The following is a 14,807-nucleotide window of genomic DNA, read 5'->3' on the forward strand; positions in this document are numbered from 1 at the left end:
AGTAAGGTCAAGCGTCACTCTGTCACTGTGTGTGTTTGGCCGTTTTGTTTTTCTTCATTGTTTCTATGCATAAGTTGAAGCTCATTTTTCGTTCTGCACAGTTTCAAAAAAGTGAACAGAGAGAAAAATGAGTGAAAACTTATGCAAAGAAAGTAAGCTTAAGTAAATAATGGGAATTGATTGTTTGCCTTTTTTTTGCTGTACATTAAACTTTGTGTGAAAATAATGTTTTGCTTGCTTTTTCTCACACAGCTCTGTTACTGTAAAGAAAACCACAGCAAAGAGATGCAAGCACTGGGAACACTCTCCAAGCCATCTAAGGGACCAGAAAATTGTTAAGTCAGATACAAGAAGGTGAGGTGGACTTTGCACAGGCAGAAAGTGCCTCAAAAGAGTTTTGATCCCACCATCAAGGCAGAGGCCACAAGGTAGTGCAGAGAGAGAAAGCATGATGCCTCTGAATGTCTTTGTGGTTCTCCAAACCCACAGGCAGCAAAACTAGACACGCCTGCCCACCACGCCTGTACGATGACGGGAGAGACTCAGCATGCTTTTGCTATTAAAGAATCAGACACTGGTTCCAATGAGCAGGACAAGGGCCTCTTGCTTGACCACTTCAGTGAAAAAGCAAAAACCGAATCAGTGGAGAACTACAAGAGTGAGAGTCTTGTGCTGTTGGCTAACAGCGGGGGCAAGTTTGTGACCAAGGAGAAGGAGTACCCACAGCGCGAGGCCGTGATACGGCCTCAGCAGACAGGCAAAATCGACTTTAAATCCTTGCAGAATCGACCAAAGTTCCCCAGCAATGACCAGACGTGGTCCAACAGCAAGACCAGTCCCCAGTCTCCAACTGGGAAAAAAACTCGAGACAAGGGCAAGAAGTCTGTGAAGTCCGAGCGCAGCAACCCCCAGCAGTTATATAGGCTGGGCTTAACTAACTGCCGTTCCAATCCCACGATCGGGATTGCGTATCCACAGCAGAAGGTCACACCCCCCAAGAAGCTTGAGGTCAGTCGGGGCCCCATCTCGGGCAGCTACAGCTTCCATGTGCCCAACATTCCTGAGCGTCCTGAAGCAGAGCTGCAGCAGCAGGAACTTAGCTACACTCGCTGTTTTCAGGAATCTTCCTCAAGTTTCACCTCCACCAACTATACCTCACAGGCATCAAGCGCGGCGGCAAGTGTGCCAGTCAGCCACCATCCAGCCAACACTCAGCACCTTGGCCTTCTACAGGGAGGCACCGCGCCACCAGGTGGACAGCTGCACCCAGCAGAATTTAGTGGGACGAGTTCTTGGCAGCCTCCAGAGAAGACTTTTAATGGTGCTAATTATGGAGGTACCTCACATAAACTACGTGTTTTTACAGAAGGAAATAAAACAAATACCAGTTTTGTGCCTATGCCATTTCAGTATGAGTATCCATCACTGCCGGAGTCGGCCGCTGACTCCTTCCCCTGCGACCAGACCGCTCACCCTGTGCACTACATTGACATTTCTGTTTCAAACACACAGATGAGTCAAAACCCTTTCGTTCATTCAGCAGAGGATAGGCAAAAGGATGCACAGATTTCCAGACAATTTGATCTTGAGCAACCTGAGGGCAGATTATCTTACCCCCAGCCCCTTCCACCTCCCCAGCAGGCTCAGTACCTGCAGTCCCAGCATGGTACACAGCCCTCCTTGCATTGCTATAAGGGCAGGATTGAGCATTCTGATAGTGAGGCCTTAATCTCAAGTTCTAGCCAGTTAGAACAAACCAACAGCAATCTGACTGACAATTCAACCACTTTCAGAGACAACCCGGGTGTGGCTCTCGTCTCAGTCAAAAGTCTCTGTCCCTCTAAAGACACAAACCCAAGACAGCTAGCTGAAGAAAATAGCCATCGTGTTCGAAACATCGCTCACGATCACGACTCCCAAATGCACTCCGCAAGTAAATCTTGCAGTAGCTCTTTGAACAATACCATCCACATTGGATCAGCGCCCATGTTATGTGGAGCTAATAAGACCATCAGCAGGTTATCACAGACCTGGGGAGGGGATAAGAAGGTGTTTTCTTCTCTAGACCAGAATTCTGCTGCTTTTCACTCCAACCTAAGTGACAAGAGTCAGTTTCAGTGCCAGTCAGCTATAGATCAAAAACAGCAAGGACACAAAAACAGGCGGTTGCCATGGCAGCCGATACACTTGACATCAGCCATGCCAAACCAAAACAGGATCGAGCTATCGAGGCAGCTGAGCAATCAAAAAGTCACTTTCCTGACAGCGGCCTCGGAATGGCAGGATGCTAATGAACCAAACAGGAGTCTATCGCTGAACAGCCCCGACAGCTTCCATGGCAAAGGATCCAGTGAAAACTTTACAGATCAGCAGGACAGCATCAAGCAAAACTGTAACCCTACACCTGTATTCCCTTTTGACAGTGGGGCAGAGGCAATCACTTCTCAAGTATGTGATGCTAGGGGCAAACCTCTTTATTTTGGCCAAAAACAGCCTTTGCCCAGGGCAATGCCCAGACCTAGCCATACACTGTTGCAGGTTCCACCTGTGGGTTTGTCCCCTTGTGATTCCCCACTACCCTCTCCAATGCAAAATGCTCCTTCCAGCAGCACCTGCTCCTCCCTCTCTCCAGCCTCTACCAGCCCTGTTATCAGCTCTGAGGATAACCATCTTACCACAACTGGGCCACTCCCTCAGTTTTATCACCAACATCAAGGGAAGATGCTGACGCCATCAGATCATCTGAACTCAGACCTTCAGCATTTCCATAGTAACATCTCTAGAACAGCAGTCAACCCTTCAGAGAGAGCCAAGGAAGACACACTGAGCAATCTGCATAATATGAAATATAAAGCCAACATTGATAGTGGCAAAAACTGTATGCACAGCATTGCAGGGGAACAGCAGCCCCCTCCTTCATATTCAGCTCATCAGCTTCTTGCCACCTCTTTAGTCACTAACCTTGACCAACTGGATGTTCTTCTTACATGTAAACAATGTGACCAGAATTTCAGCAACCTGTCTTCTTTCCTTGATCATAAGCAATACTGTCATACATTGATCCAGAAAAATGAATTTAAAAATGAGCCAAATGATCCTAGAAAATTCCAGAATGATTCTGCAAAGAGCACTATGTCTGGTACAACTTCCTCTCTGTCAAGGTATCCATCTGATATGCATTTGTCCCTGTTGGGGTTGAATAAGAATGGAGAACTAATGTCTGACAATGAGATCAAAGGAGAATCAAAGGATGATCCTTCTAAATTAAACTTGTTTGCTGTAACTAACAGTCTTCCCGTTTCCCTTCCTGATTTGGAGATGGATGATGCTAAACTAGACAGCCTTATCACAGAAGCATTAAATGGATTGGGTTACCAGTCAGATAATGCAGAAATTGACAGTAGCTTCATCGATGCTTTTGCAGACGATGAACCTATGACGGCTAAAGTTACAGGAAGCATGCAAATGGTAAAAAGCAAAGACTGTGTGATGTTTGACAGCAAAAGCAAACATGTAGACTCTACAGAAGAGAAATCTCAGACACAAGGGAGATATCTATATGACTCTGACAGGGAATCATTAAATAAAACCAAAAAAAGAGCAAGCATGCTTGAAAAGACACTGCAGGACATTGAACAAGAGGAAAATACTAACATCAAAGAAGCGATTCCACATTACAAAGCTAGAGGTTCTTCATCTGAGATGTCAATTGAAAAATTTAAAATAAGGAAAGAGGAAGACAATTCTGGAGACAAAGGTAGAGAAGAAGACAAGAAAAACTCTCGACTATTGGTATCTAGTAGGTTCACAGAAAGAACCAAAGTAAAAAGTTTCCAGGAAAGTTACTCTTCCATAACATCAGCCATTCCTCAATCCTCTTGTAGTACTCGGCATTCTGTATCACAGAAAACTGGAGTAAAGTACAGTAAGAAGAGGAAGGCAGGAGGTGGGACCTGGAGCAAAGAACTAATTCACAAAATAGTACAACAGAAGAACAAGCTTCATGCTAAAGGAACTAAAAACCAGCAATTTTCCTTGGTGATGGAGAAGATCTCTCCAGTAGCACAGAATCCAAAGTTTGAGGAGTACGACTATGTGTCAGATTCAGATGAAGACTATGGACCCCTGAAAATAGTACATCAAGGGCGCCTAGGACACAGTCGACACTACAAGTACACCTATTCTAAGGAATACAAAAGCAGCGAGCAGAGAAACAAAGCAAATTCAATTCCATGGAACTGTGAATCCAAAGAGAGTCTGGAAGTTAAGGTTGCAGAGAATATTTCTCCAACAACGACAAAACAGATTGCCACGTGCAGGGTTCGGAGGAGGAGGAGCAGCAGGTCATCCACAAGCAGCGAACACAGCACACCAACCAGCATATCTTGTGAGAGTGTCTACAGCCCCAAGAACACAGATCGCACAGACTCGGACAGTGAGAAGGGGCTGGCGATGAAAAAAATTAGCTCTAGCAATGTCGTACTCATGGATTATTTTGTACATGATGTGTATGAGACATCAACAGTGGAAACCTGCAAAGAGCCCAGCAAATCATCCCAGCTATTCTCTAGGAACACTAAGAGGTATGGGTCTACTAAGTTTCTCCTCTCTGCTAACATAAACTCATGCAGGATAGGTATGGAAAGCACCTCAGAACTGAGCGACACCAGCACTGTCAGCAAAAGTCTAACGAGATACAACAGTACAGGAGTGTCTTCACAGGAGAAAGAGCAACAATGCAACGTTAATGCATTAAGCATTGCACGAAGTGCTGAACAATGCTCAAGTAGTAGACTAGATGACACAAAGTTTAATGAGCCATTTAAACTCACCATAAATGATTCTCCTGGAGCCCACCCTGAATTACTGCCAATAGAAGGAACACCAGACACTAACAGTACAAATTCTGTAGCTATTAGCGGGAGATCCAAAAATGGCATCTTGGAGAGGGAGGAGTTAGAGTATAAAGAAAGTGTTGGAACAATTTCCAATTCCTATAAAGATCTGCTGTCAAGTGCTGAGACTCCACCTATTCCTGTCAATAATCACATGAGTAGCTTTGATCATCATGTGGACCATAAAAGCACAATGATCTGCATTTCACCTGTGGATGAGGTACATCAGTGTCCTTCAGACTTGCAGGATCCTGTAGTGCCAAAGGAAATGGCCATGCCTGACCTCATAGAAGCAGATCAGGGCTTGATCAAATCACCGCTCCCATTTGACACATCATCGTTGTTTGCAGACCTTACAGTGACAGGGTTTGACAGTAGCCTCTACACAGATATTCCCATGAGTAATGACAGCTTTAATGCCTTTGGTCCCAGAAATGACAAGAAGGAGTTGTTTGAATCAACCTTCTCTCCAAAAGACTGGGGCGTGATGACTGATGCCACACCTGCACTACGAGCTGAAAATCCTCAATTCAAGGACCTTTCTGAAAAGGCAACTTTTAAAAAAAATGACTCTTGTCACCTTGACCTGAATTTGCCAGACAAAATATTAGATTATAGCAGCAATCCCAACAGCAATATCTCAGAAGATGAGCTAGAGATTAAAAAAATTGTAACAGAACTAGAAAACAAGCTCCAAAGTGCCAAAGAGAACGGTTCCCTTTTGAATGCCAGTCAAGTCTCCAGGCAGCCGGGCCTAAGCCAGACCTCTGCTTTGCATCTGGATAATGAAGCTGACAATGAGCAAAGTGCCACACAAGTCACAAAAACTGCAGCTAGTACTAAAATGGAGACAGCCAACACCCTAACGGATTCAAATTTGATTGATAAATACGTTGAAACAGATTCGTCTTGGTCAAGTTCATTTACCTTTGGTTTATTGGCGGAACACCAATCTATTCACACTTCAGTCCATGATCACAGTACTATTGAACCTTCCTGTGTAAAGAAACATGCTAAAAGTGGTTCAGCAGCTGATAGTGGAAACCTACAGTCAAAATTAAAGCATATAACAGAGGACAGTGATGCGATCAATAAATCTTTCACAGACAAATCCGAGGCGGACAATGAAATGTACGATGACAATCTCATGAAGTGCCTGGAAGTGATTTCTGATACTGTCCTTAAAAAACCTGGCTTAACTGCTGGGCTGGAGGAGACAAAACTCTCCCAATTTCTAAACCCAGAACAGCCATGTGATAATGACACAGCTGCTGAAGACCACAGTGAAGCACAGCCAACCCAGACACAGACATTTGAGATTCAGAGATCTCAAAAGTCTGAGCTTGCACTTTTTCCAAATGACAACACTAGTGACTGCCCACTGGTAGATGAGAGTGTGATATTGCCAAAACCAAGAGAAACTAAGGCTGGAAGCAAAACATTTGAATTAGGGTCCAATGAGAGCAAGGACATGGCAGTCGAACAAAATCTTACTGGTTCTGATGACAGCCAAATAAAAATAAATTCATTTAATGTATCTGAATCACAAGAAAATGTTATAGAAGAAAAGACAAGAAATGACAGGATTACTAAACCTGTAGTTGTAGAGGGCCTTCAGTTACAGGAAGACAGTACAGGTGCCCTCAGAGAGAGAGATTCTACATCTCAACAACAACAGTTTCTTCAGTCCAGCACTATGGAGAATAACGAGGAGAAGCCGATCTTGCACACCAGTCCCATGATGCTGCTTGTTAGATTGCCCGACGCTGATCAGTGTGAGGAGGAGAAATACCCAGAAATCCCTCACTATAAAAAGAGTAAAGCAGAAACCACAGATAACCTCGATTGCAGTCTGGTTTCCTCAGGATTTGACACGCTATCAGGTGGATCTACAGAGAGTGTTCTTGTTGCATGTCACCTGCTGGAGACTGGCTCAACAGACAAACTTAAGCAAGCAGCAGCCCATGGGGAGCCATGCAAATTTCCCCCATCTATCCCGGAGTTCCCAGTGAAAGGGATCACTGATTGCCAACCACCTGTGTCAGATATAGAACTTACAGATCATGAACAGCCTATATCTACAATCGCAGAGCACAACCTGGTGAAGAATCCACTTGGTGTTTCTGATTTTGAAAATACCTGCAAACCTGAGGTTGTTCCTGAGTATGGAGACATTCCCAAGCAAGTTCTTGCTGATTTAATTACTTCTCCTCTGCATGCTGCATGCACCAACATTACATTGGAGAATGATGAAAGCTGCATTTCACATGGAAATAGCACTACATCTAGATTTTCTGCACGAAACCCTGTACTTCATTCTGTTGGGGAAACTGGTGATAAGTGCAACTCTCAGAGGCTGTGGAATCATTTTGAAGCACTGTCACCAATTAGCAAAGACTTTGATGTAAGTGCCAGTGAAATGGAGATGTGCAGCTCAGCACAGCCCCCGATTTCTGGGATGTCAGATTTATTAGCCGGGCTGCCTCACGTGGACTTGGGGATGGGCGAGAACAAAACCTCTGAGTTTGGAGCCTGCATTCCATCAGACCTCCCACTAATCTCCACGTATGAACAGTCTGATTGCCTGATAGTTCGTAAGGAGACACTAGAGACAGACATGCCAAACGAGCAACCACAGTATCAGTTAAAACAAACTTCATTAGATTTCAAAGAAATGTCAGAGTTGTCACAGCACCTTGAACAATGCAGCACTGTCTCTTCTTGTGCCTTAACTGAAAACATGGAAAGCCAGACGGTCCGCAAGAAAAGTAATAAAGACAGCTCTGATCACTGGGAACTTAGTCTTAACCTGCCCCTGACTTACAGCAGTTCTTTAAATCCAGTAAGCCCACTGCAAGGGGACAAAGACTCAGTGGATTTTCCTGCAGTTACGCGTACTGTAGGGGGACTTTGCTCTCTTGATACATCTATGCAAAATAAGTGTAAATCAAAGTGTATGTGCACAACAGCATCTTGCCAACAGTGCAAGAAAAGCTGTTCCCCTTCCATTAATAATGAAATGTTGGAGCTTACATCTACAGATGTGGACCTTTGTCAGCCTTGTCTTGAAACCATTGCTTACATGGACTTGCACAGTAGTCTGCTAAAAAAAGCAGAGGTGGAGAACGTCAACCTGGATTCACCCCTTTCTGAGTCTGGAGTTTCTGCAACAGGGCAGATGGCATCTGATGATCAAGGAACTCTTGAACCCATTTTAGTGTGTGTCGAAGAAACTGCTGGGCGCTCAAAACAAAGTACATCTCCCATGGCAAAAGGAAGCCAGTGTGAGATGAACCAAAATGAGACAAAGGCACATTCTCAAGATTCTGGCAACAAATTCACATATTCAAAAAAGAACAGCAAACAAGGAACAATACTGTGTGAGATTTGCTCTGCATGTTTCAGAACAATACCAGGCCTGAAACGACATAAAGCCACGAAACACGCCACCAAATCCAATGGGAATACAGTCTTGGAAAAGATGACCTTAAATCCTTCTAAAGGTGTGATTAGCACAAAGCAATTAGAAACAGGCCACACAGGTGAACTTTCATGCCTTGATTATCAGGACTCTTTAAATGTGAAACCACTGGAAAACTGTAACATGCTGCCATCTGTGGGAATTCTATCAACAAACAGAGTCAGTGTGGAAGAGAATAATTCAAACTTTGGAGGAACTGAAAGTGAAGAAGTTCACCTACCGACAGCAGAGAGCAAAGAAACACAGTCAGCTCCTCATGCAATGGGTAAACTTTCAAAAGGTTCTGAAATACTGAAAAACAGAAGGACTGATAACAACAGCAGTTTTACAAGTAAAGATAAAGTAAATCCAGACCAGTTTAATGATGAGCTCCTCAATATACTCAAAACTGATATTTTACAGGCTATTACCTCTAACTTTCCCACTGCACCTCAGGGGTTACGTCGAAAACAGCCTGAAGACCAAGAGAACCTTAACCAAGCAGATGACATTGAAATGTCGATACCTGGAAGTCTTACATTTAAATTGACCAGTGATGCTAAAGAAATTGATGCAGCTTGTTCAGGGAACTCTAATCTGTACAAGGAGTGTGTTGCGCTCACTCAGAATGAAACAGTGAGTGAATGGGAAAGGAGCGCAGGACCGAAAGAGATGAACAACACAGAAAGTAACAAAATTAGTATAACGAGTGAGAAGCCTAAGAATATCTTTTCTAACATTAAGGATGTATGTGAGCAAAAGCTGATTTGTTCTGAGAAAGGCACTGGCACAGAGACAATAGGAGAAGGTCCGGTGGAGATCAAATGTGAGAAAAGCACTTGCCTAACAGATGAGGCAGACAACCACTCCCTTTGTTTTAAAAATCCATCAACAAATACTCCACAGCCAAGCTTTGGCCTTGAGGCCTTACTAGATGATGAAAGAACCTTCTCTCAGTTGTTCCCCAGAGATGAAGCAATAATTAGAAAGAAATGTACAAGGGTTTATGGCAAGAAAAACAAAAAGCAGAAGATCAACCCTAATCTTCCCTTGGTGGAAGCTCATCCTGACTCCAACATGGCCTTAGGTAATGAAAAGCAACTTTCAGAGAGCGACAGCAATCAGGCTTTACTTCAGTTGGGAGACAGCTGCAAGTATGAGACTATATCGATGGATCATGCCATAATGCTAGACATGTGTCACAAAAGCACTTTAAAAAATGATTTTGAGAAAACTGTCTACAGCGCAGAAAACTTGGAAGACCATAATAGTCGTGACGTTGAAAACAGTGAGGGTTTAGGCGTTGCAGACTTCCCAAGTCTGGATAACATAAAAAACTGCAAAGTAGGGCAGGATTGGACTGAGTCCAAAACCGACATTGTTTCAGGAAGTTTATCATCTGACACTCAAATGGCATTTAAGTCTGAGGATTCAGTCACTAACTGCCCCTCACAATTCACAGATTCATCAGGCACACTTTCTAATGACATACAGGACAGTTCATCCCTCTTCCCTAGCATAGATCTCCAGAACCTTAACAGTACATTTCAGCTTCCTGAATTGCCATTGTGTGACTCTAGTAATAACTTGCCATTGGTGATGCCCATTAGTAATGACATTATTGATGACAGTCACAGCATGAAGTCTACCAAGAAGCCCACCGAACGCAGGGGGAGGAAACGCAATGAGGGGGCATTGAAGCTCCGGGACAAACAGTACAAATGCAAGGTGTGCTTCACTTGGTTCCTCACCCTGGGGGAGCTCAATTTCCACAAGCTCTCACACAACCCCTCACCACCCCCCACCTGTTATATGTGTGTCCAGCGCAAGTTTAGCTCTCGTGAGCAGCTGAGGGACCACCTGAGAGAGAAGCATGCTAAAAACAAGGCAGGCATCTGGACCTGTGGCATGTGTCTAAAAGAGATTTCAGATGTGTGGATGTATAACGAACATCTCAGAGAGCATGCCACACAGTTTGCCCGGAAGGGCCAAACGCAGAATTCCATTCTAGGGCTGCCAGGCTGCTTCATGCAGGAGGCAGCTGTGAAAAGCTTCATCACGTCAATTATGCAGCACAGACCCAACAGGGCCAGCAAAGGGGAAAAGGGCAAAGGATCTTCCAAAGATGGTGGGAAGACAATCAATCTAGAGCAGAAACCAAATACAAAAGAAGGAGATGAAACAGCAGGGCCCACAAACAGTAGTGGAAAACAGAGTACATCCTCACCACTAAAAGCTCAGCAAAAAGCGGAGGCCTCTCAGAAGAATGTGGAGATGCATCCCAATTGTAAAGATCCCTCTAGAGATTGCCACCACTGTGGCAAGCAGTTTCCCAAGCCCTTTAAGCTGCAGCGGCACTTGGTGGTTCACAGTTTACAGAAGATTTTTCTGTGTCACAAATGTCCCATTTTCTATCAAGAGGCAAAAGAATTAAAGGATCATCTCAGGAATGAACACGAGGAAGTGGAAGAACCGGACTCCAAGCACACCACGTTGTACACCTGTGAGCTTTGTGCGGACGTCATGCATGTCATTAAGAAGTCCTTCATCTGTAGCACTTGTAACTACACCTTCTCTAAGAAAGAGCAATTCGACCGGCATATGGAAAAGCACCTGACTGAGGGAAATCACATCTTCAGATTTAGAGGGGGGGTGAGGCCCAGTAAGCCTCTTTCTTCTTATGCAAAAAATGGAGAGTTTGATCTCCCACCCAGCAAGAAGAGAAAAATGAAAGACACCTTGCTGGAGACCAGTTCTGACAGCAATCTGGAAAGTATTTCCTCTTTGCAGTTCATGCAAGGTGGAGAGACACAGGTACTGAAACCCAGCCTCATTCCACCATCACACTTAGCTACTGGTGACTCATCTTCTGGGCACAAGGACACCAGTATAAAAAAGGAAGACACTGTAGAAGACTTCTCAGAAATGATGTCTACCTTTGACAGATCACAACATTTTATGGTTCCAAAATCTGGATGTTTCTCTCCATCAGTACCAAAATCACAGACAACCGGGACTTCTTCCACGTTGGAGACCTGCGACACTGGTGAGGAATCACCTACAAAAGACATTAATTTAAAGGATGCGACTTGCAGCCAAAGTGAGAAACAGGTAACCATGTTAGCCGTGAAAGACTGCAGTGCTACTAAGGGTGAGTCAGTGACTAACAGTACAGAAAAGAAGCCGACGGCTGGTGACAATCCTTCAGTTAGTAAGATCAATTTATTTGAGGTCAATGTGACACATTCAGTTGAGGATGTTACTTCCACTAAGAGAATGGAGTCAGTTAATACTATCATTGTATTTAATGCTACAAATTCACCCGATGACTCAGTCACTGCAGTAGAGAAGGTGTCTTCAGCTCAATGCACTAAAGAAGTGTTGATTGATGAGTGTGCCAGCCCGACATCAGAAGTTAAAAATCTGGTTAAAGATGGTCCACCAACAGACACTAAGCAGAGATCCGTGGCAGAGAGAATGGTGGTGGAGAATCTGCGGCAACCTTCTGATAACAAGCAAAAAAATGAAAATAACCCAACAGCAGCAACAGGCAGTAGCATTGGACAAGAAGGTGACATCCCAGTGAAAGAGAACAGTCTACCCAAGCAGGCTGAAATCACAAAGCAAAGCCCTGACTCTAGTCCAAAGAGAACTACGGAGTCTTTGACAAGTAATATCAAGCAAAAAAAACGGAAGGATCCAAAGACCTTCCTGAGCTGCAAAGGATCCACCCCGGTCACACGAGAGAACTTGGATATGGATTTTAGAAACATAAAAAAGGTTCGACTCCAGAGTCCCAGCAAAGGTGAAGGTATGACTGGCTACAAGAAAGCTGACGCTGCTGCTGATTATCCCATGCTATCCTCTGTGAAGGATGATGTCACTAATAACAAAATACTGCTCAAACATAAAACTGGGCTGCTGAACTCCCAAACCAAGAAGACCCCCTTCAGCAGCTATCCTCTAAAGAAAGCAGAAAATACACGACAAGTAAATGGGGATCATAAGGGTAAAAAAAGTGCTCCTGTAAGACCGTTGCCGCCGTCTAGGACATCCGTGTCCTCTGTGAATAGTTCCCTGAGCAAGTGCAAGTCCCAGTGTGGCATGAGGTCCATGGAGTCACAGTCCTACAGGACAGCGGAGTCACAGAGCCACCTCCTGAGCCAACTGTTTGGCCAAAAACTCACCAGCTTTAAAATTCCTTTAAGGAAAGACACTTCTGAATCGCTGAATTAGGCTGATTTGTGTGCATGCTTTGAGAAATAATGAAAAACAAGCTCATGGTGTTGAAACATGCAGAGTCATTCCTTTGTAAAAGTTGCATGGCGCAGTAAGTGTTCTGGTGTCAGTCCTTGCATAAAAAAGCCTGATCTATGAGGAACATCAGCAGGCCAGAAGTGTCAGTTTGATCAAACCCAGTGGCACAAGGGCAGAGCATATCTGTGAAATAACTTAATGCATTCCACAGCTTAACACGTCACTATCTCACTGGGTCCCCTTTGTATATATATAAAAAATGAGATATTGAAATCACAAGAATACTTGAAAATATTTTTTCTTTAAAAAAATGCATGACAGTTTTGCATTTAATAAAAAGATTCTTGGATGTGATGAAGTTACAAATTTTCAGCACAAGACCAAAAGATGTCCACATAAACATCTAGGCTATATCAGTGCACCTTCCTGATAACACTTTATATATCCTTTATTTTACTGTATTTAGGTGACATTCAATCATTGTACTAGCTTTTATATAAACAATACCTGGTGCTATATTTTTATTCTTTAATAAAATGTGAATATAAATGCTTTTTTAAAAAGGTATGGATTAATATGTAACAATTACCTTTATCCAGCTGATTCTGCTGGTACTATCGACATCAGAAGACAATGAGGAAAATGTGTATGTATTCTTTAACAAAGTTTTTTTAAAAAAGGGAAATGATTAAAGTCTTCAGTATTGAAACTCAGGTGCAAACAATAATTGATATGTTAACTCAAACTGCCCATTTTAGGATCCCTTCCTATGCACTGATGCTGCCACAAGCAACCAAACAACAAACAAACAAAATCGTAAAACAACAAAGCGTCTGTCCTTCCGTTTTGTTTGCTAGATTAAAAGGTGCTTTATTATTGTGTTCATATGTATCTTATATTGTGTATGATATTGTAAGTAGTTTACTTCCAGTGCAATGCATAATGTCAAAGTTTTATTTTGATAATGTACAACAGGAAAAAGGGAATGGAAACTTGACTTGCAATTCATTGGTTAAGATTTAAGTGCTACAAAGTGCCTTTATAAAATTATTAAAATATTAAAATTGCATCTCTTTAACTGACTGTTCTGTTTTTTTTTTAACTGATATTATTATGCAGATTAACACATAATGCCTGGGAGCTAGCTTTCAGCGCCTCCAAGTGGCTAGAAACAGAACTGAGGGCCCGGTACATTTTGCAAGGTTCCAGAATTCATATTGATATTCAATGTGTGACAATCTCTGACGAAACACACTTGAATATTTAACATGCAATCTCATTACAGAACACTGAAAATCAGTCCATAATTGTGTTTTCAAACACTAACTTATAGCTTACAAACTTACATCTTTCCCTGTTTAAAAGTATCGAAACTCAATAAAATTGAAAAGTTTTAAGTGTCTCACCTCTGCTCTACATATGTAAATCAGCAGAAACGTCTCACACTAAGACATTACACTGCATGCAATCTGTCTTCCATAGCAGCATATCTGGTGCGGGTTCCTTCTGATCCAGGAGCTTCTGGTGCGGGTTGCTTGTGATCCAGGAGCTCTGTCTGCCACTCTTGGCCGTAAGCCTCATCTGACTGAGCAACTGCTCCTGGACCTGGCTTCTCCTCGCCTCTCTCGCTCCTCTGACAAAGCAACCCAGGTGCACGGGGCTCCCTGGATGGGACACTTTACTTAAGACACCATCTCACCAAAACCACACGTTTAGAGAAGCATAAGGGAAACCACAATTCCTTGAGGGAACCCACAGGAAAAGAACATACATAAAATTAATCTTACAATCTAGAGAGCGTGAGGCTACCGTACCACCCAGTAAGCTACCACACTGCCATATTACATAATCATAAAACATTTTTATACGTATATTGCCATACTGCTTGTAACATTTTTTAACAACACTGCACACCTTTCATTTCATGTTTAATGCTTGTTGTCTTGTTTGTATTGTTCCTGGAGCGACTGTCAAGTAAAATGATTTGTGAAGTGTGACCTTACTTGGCCTATTGAAATGATTCTGATTAAAGATCTGGGGAGGACAGGGCACCCGCAGGGGCCATTCACTCACAGGGGCCCATTCACTCACTGGGCACCCGCAGCAGCTCATTCACTCACAGGGCACCCGCAGGGGCCAATTCAATCACCGGGCACCCGCAGCAGCTCATTCACTCACAGGGCACCCGCAGTGTC

At 43.4% G+C, this 14,807-nt stretch overlaps 1 protein-coding gene across 6 annotated transcripts in view; it reads left to right on the plus strand.

The window, feature by feature from the left end:
* znf469 (zinc finger protein 469) overlaps positions 1-13,690 on the plus strand; it is a 134,604-nt gene extending 120,914 nt beyond the window's left edge. For 5 of the 6 annotated variants that reach the window (XM_072698343.1, XM_023817393.2, XM_072698344.1 and 2 more), the window contains one exon: positions 253-13,690. In XM_072698343.1, coding sequence (XP_072554444.1) covers positions 529-12,591 — 12,063 coding nt within the window. In that variant the 5' untranslated portion in view covers positions 253-528 and the 3' untranslated portion in view covers positions 12,592-13,690. The remainder of the gene's footprint in view (positions 1-252) is intronic. The other variant, XM_072698345.1, reaches the window with a different exon arrangement.
* The last annotated feature ends 1,117 nt before the right edge of the window (positions 13,691-14,807 follow it).

The sequence above is a fragment of the Paramormyrops kingsleyae genome, chromosome 13 (genome assembly GCF_048594095.1).
Source record: "Paramormyrops kingsleyae isolate MSU_618 chromosome 13, PKINGS_0.4, whole genome shotgun sequence".
Classification (NCBI taxonomy): Eukaryota; Metazoa; Chordata; class Actinopteri; order Osteoglossiformes; family Mormyridae; genus Paramormyrops; species Paramormyrops kingsleyae.